A 4,582-nucleotide genomic window follows, 5' to 3' on the forward strand; every position below is an offset into this window, starting at 1 on the left:
AATTTATGAGGTTATAAAATCATCATTACAGTGTGATAAATATTCCATATGAAAAAATCTTCTATACACATAATAAAGAATAAGCAATCAAGTCTTTATATGCATATTGACATACTTGTATTTCATTTCCTTCAGTATACATGTATACATTTCATAATTCTACAAATTCAGTCAGGGGGAGCCGACTTTTTCCCTAAGCGGGGGACACGAATTCTCTGAATTAGCTTGTTTTATTAGTATTTATAGTATTACATGTCGCTATTTTTAGCACAGGGGCATGAGGAGAGTTATTGCGTATGAAACAGGTTCTCGGCGGACTTTATGTTCTTATTACATCTATTAGAACTGTTTAATAAAGGCTAAATAAATCAAACACCATGGATTGTGTAAAATTTTGAGAATACCGAACATGAAAACATGAATATATACATGTATGTGACTTTAATTCTGCATATACTTCGCTCAGAGTAAAGCGACTCCGTGGTGTAGTGGTTATATCTCTCGCTTCAAATGTGAGAGGTCCCGGGATCGTATTTCGGTCGATCCGTTTTTTTTTTTGTTTTTTTTTTCTTCAAATACTTTTTTTTTTTTACTAAATGATAGTATTCAGCATGTGAAATGAAAAATTTATGAGGTTATAAAATCATCATTTCAGTGTGATAAACATTCAATATAAAAAAATCTTCTATACACATAATAAAGAATAAGCAATCAAATCTTTATATGCATATTGACATACATGTATTTTATTTCCTTCAGTATACATGTATACATTAAATAATTCTACAAATTTAGTCAGGGGGAGCCGACTTTTTCCCTAAGCGGGGGACACGAATTCTCTGAATTAGCTTGTTGAGACAAGGCCTGTTTGTGCTTAGCCCCCCCCCACTTTTTTTTGCAAATATAGACAATTTCTATGCATTGTAAATTGGGGTTTACCTTTTTTTTGGTTGTTTTAGCCGAACACTTTCAATTAGCCCCCCCCTTTCAATTTGCTTCTGACGCCCATGTCATATTCATGTATGTAAGAATAGATTTTAATCCAAAACTTGACTGATAACAGATGTCTTAATAAGACTTCTTCAACAAATTCATGCACTTTTACTCTTTAAAAGTGATATATTTGCAGAAAGGAAGGAAAAATAAAAATAAATCGGATATTTTATCTGACTTTTTTATTCATATAAATATATGTATTCATGAAAAAAAGTATATAAACATCACAAATCTGCTCTCACAACCAAAATCAATTTCCATTACCTTCGTACAAAACTTTCTATCTAACAAAATGGATAACATTAAAGCTTTGCTCTGAGTGGATATAAAAAACAAATAAATACAAATGACAACAAACAAGAGACATTAAAATAGTAAAATGCATTAAATTTACAACTGATCTCTTTTATTTATATCATATTCAAACCGATGCCAATAAAGCTCAGTTAAATGCAAATTTTCTGTTGATGATTTTGTTGTGGTTTTCAAAAGATATTGGTTTTAACACTTTTTCAAATTTCAAGGTTTTTCAATCTCTCTCTCTCTCTCTTTTAAAATCATCTTTGGTTAAGGTAACCTTCAAATCTCAAAATCATGGATTTGTTCAAGCAAAAAATAAAGCTGCATTCAGCGTACAAATTGTATTTTATAATTTAAGGTCAGACGAGACATTCCTCAAAATCGGTTTTGTATATCTTCGTAATGTATGGAAAATATTCAAAATTTTAATAACATTTGGATTTCTAAACCAGTTTCTAAACGTTTTAAAAAAATCCAAACACTTGAAAACATTTGATATTGGAGAATTATTTTTCTTCCCAAAGGGATTATATAAGAAAAAGTACCCCTGGTATCTTGCAGAAATGCCTGGTAAGGTACCCTCAATTTTTTGTGAGTAAACATGTTTAAGTAGCAACACTTCATTGACAAACTTTTATAAAAAGTTATCTATTATTAAGGAACTTCTCGTCTGTCCTTAAAACTCTTAGAAAAAAAAACATCATTTAATAAAAATCTTATTTTATTGGAAACATTATAGCAATATCAAGGAATTCTGAAGATCCCTAAAAAAGTACAATGAAAATGTTCTTAAATTCAGCAGTTTTAATTTATGTGCTCTGTGCACATTTTCTTTGATCATCTACCCTTTTTTTGGAAGTCTTCTAAATTAAAATGTTTCTTTTTCTTGCTTATCAAATTTGAATCTATTCTTTCTTAACACATAAATGTTCTAGAATATTTACATATTCATAATTAATCATATCTTGAAACTAACTAAAAAAACCCCTAAAACAAAACAGTCAATACATCTGCACTGCACATCTTCATAGTCACATAATTCAAATTAATTAGGCAAACACCTCTTGCAAGTAATGAGGTAAAATCTTGCATAGATAAGAAATGTAACAGCTTTACTGAACTCTAGGCTTGTAAGAACACAACCTTATGTGAGAATATACAATGTAGTAACCAATGCTTAACAATGGATACAACCTTCCTACCTTTACCTCTGTTTATATGTAAAAATAATTATTACTGGCATATTCTAAGGTATTGTAATTACCTTATATTCACAAAAACATTTACAATCAATGAGTCTAATTAGGAATATCAGTAAATTGTTCAAAAACTTGAATATCAACTTTGGCATGCAAGAGGCTTCTTTGAATTTGGAACATTTAGCATGGTCAAGAAAAAACAACCTTGTTATTCAATATACATTGTACACTGGAAACCTGAACAAATTTTACAATCTGTCAACAGCATTTTAATTTACAGATGCAATGCAGGATATTTACTAAAATTGTACTTGAAATGCAATGAACTTTTTGTGAAAAATGAAATTCTGTAACGACTAAATCCCAAACCAAACACCTACCATTACAACAGATCCAAAAAATAAATGCAAAAAAAAAAATCTATAGACAATTACCAAGGTAACTCAATATGAATTAAGAAAAGTGACTAGTCCTCTAAAATAGAGAAAAACAAATCAGAGTAAGTCTTTTTCTGGAAATATGAACTACAGTTTCATTAATAAATCACACAAGCCTACTCCTAATCAACAGCTAACATTTGGAATGTCTCAGACTTTTGAGCTGATTATCAACCTTATCCAGACTGACAAGAGATAGAATTCGAAAAAAAAAAAATAAATAAAACTGGAAAGTCTCATGGAAAAAGTGAATGTCAGGATAAAAATATAGAAAGCTCACAGTGTTAAGTGTTTTTAACAATCCACAAGAAAAATGGAATGAAAGAGAACAATAAGATCTGGTATATAAAATAAAAATCTGTAAATGTAAAAAAATGTCTAAAATCACAGTAGCAAGGGAAATTGCAAATGCACAAAAAAAATGCATCAGTTATAAATACAACCTTATAACAATAAATGCTGACTGTCACATGACCTCAGATTGTACAACTATTCAAATGCTGCATTAATGAGACCATACACTTCAACATAAACACTCATACCACCGCTATTATTGCTTTGCTGTAGAATGAAATGGGTACCGGGTAACTAATTGCCTTTGGGGGGTTCACAATCATTGTCCAAGCATCCCTTTACTTGCCAGCTTGTCTTTCTACAATACAAGTACAAAGTTTGACCATGGTCCTGTCAAGTTTGAGATAATGATATCTAACTGTATACTAGTTTATACCAGTAAATTTGTAAATTCATAAGATCAAATATTTTCATATTAAAACATTAATCCCTTTTACATGTATTATATAAATATTAGCAGGTAAACGATTACTGACCAGTCCCCCTCGCCGGCGCACCCTGGTGTTTGGTTGCTGTAGCTTCTTTTCCCTGATTTGTTTCAGACGTAATTCTTCTTGTTGCACTCTGAAAGGTTAATTGATAAATAGTCATACTTTCTTAGTACTTATTAATGTTTTAAAGAACAGTAAACAGTATTTCAACAAAAGAATCTATTATAGACTTTCAAAATTAATTACATATGCACTGATCTTAAGTTTTTGAAGTCTAATAAAAATAACATGAAAATTCCTAGATATTAAAAAGATTCCAAGATATCTTTGATATATCAACATTTCTAATGACATTAGATAGAAATTACAAGTTGTAATATTATGCCATTGGATAGATTCTCAAACTCACCTTAATTTGGCAACATACTGCTGCTCTTTTTTCCAGAGATCCTTAAAGTCGTGACAGAAGGAGGACCACAGAGAGAAGAAATACTCCGGAGTCACCTCCTTCTCACCTGACTTAGGTTTCACAGTATAAAACATGTACAATGAGGCAAATCTGAAATGGAGATCTTGTGGTGAGTCAGATTGTTCTATTATGTAACAATAACACAATTGCTCAACTTTGTGTTGACTTCTGTTTTCCTTATATAAAAATATGAAATTTAATGTTCTAGAGAATTTAACACATGATAAAATTCTAAAAAATGACGAGCCACATTTGAAATATAGAGGGGGATATTTCCTACATGAAATAGTAATATCTACTTACACACTCTTTGCTTCCTTTAAATTTTCCTCTGTTCCTTAAATTCTTCTTGTCCTGAAAAAGTCAGATTTGAACAATTATAAAAGAAAGCAGAAG

The 4,582-nt window shown here is 30.4% G+C and overlaps 1 protein-coding gene across 1 annotated transcript; it reads right to left on the reverse strand.

Moving 5' to 3' along the window:
- Positions 1-1,978: 1,978 nt before the first annotated feature.
- Positions 1,979-4,542, reverse strand: LOC134234796 (formin-like). Its single transcript, XM_062716840.1, has 4 exons — positions 4,490-4,542; positions 4,127-4,276; positions 3,763-3,850; positions 1,979-3,584 (listed from the first exon to the last, which is right to left on the reverse strand). The coding sequence occupies exons 2-4, from the start codon at positions 4,258-4,260 to the stop codon at positions 3,546-3,548; spliced, it is 261 nt and encodes an 86-aa protein (XP_062572824.1). The 5' UTR covers positions 4,261-4,276; positions 4,490-4,542; the 3' UTR covers positions 1,979-3,545.
- Positions 4,543-4,582: the final 40 nt, after the last annotated feature.

This window comes from Saccostrea cucullata, unplaced genomic scaffold, assembly GCF_032062105.1.
Source record: "Saccostrea cucullata isolate Sc308-1 unplaced genomic scaffold, CSIRO_AGI_Scuc_v1 ctg23598, whole genome shotgun sequence".
NCBI lineage: Eukaryota > Metazoa > Mollusca > Bivalvia > Ostreida > Ostreidae > Saccostrea > Saccostrea cuccullata.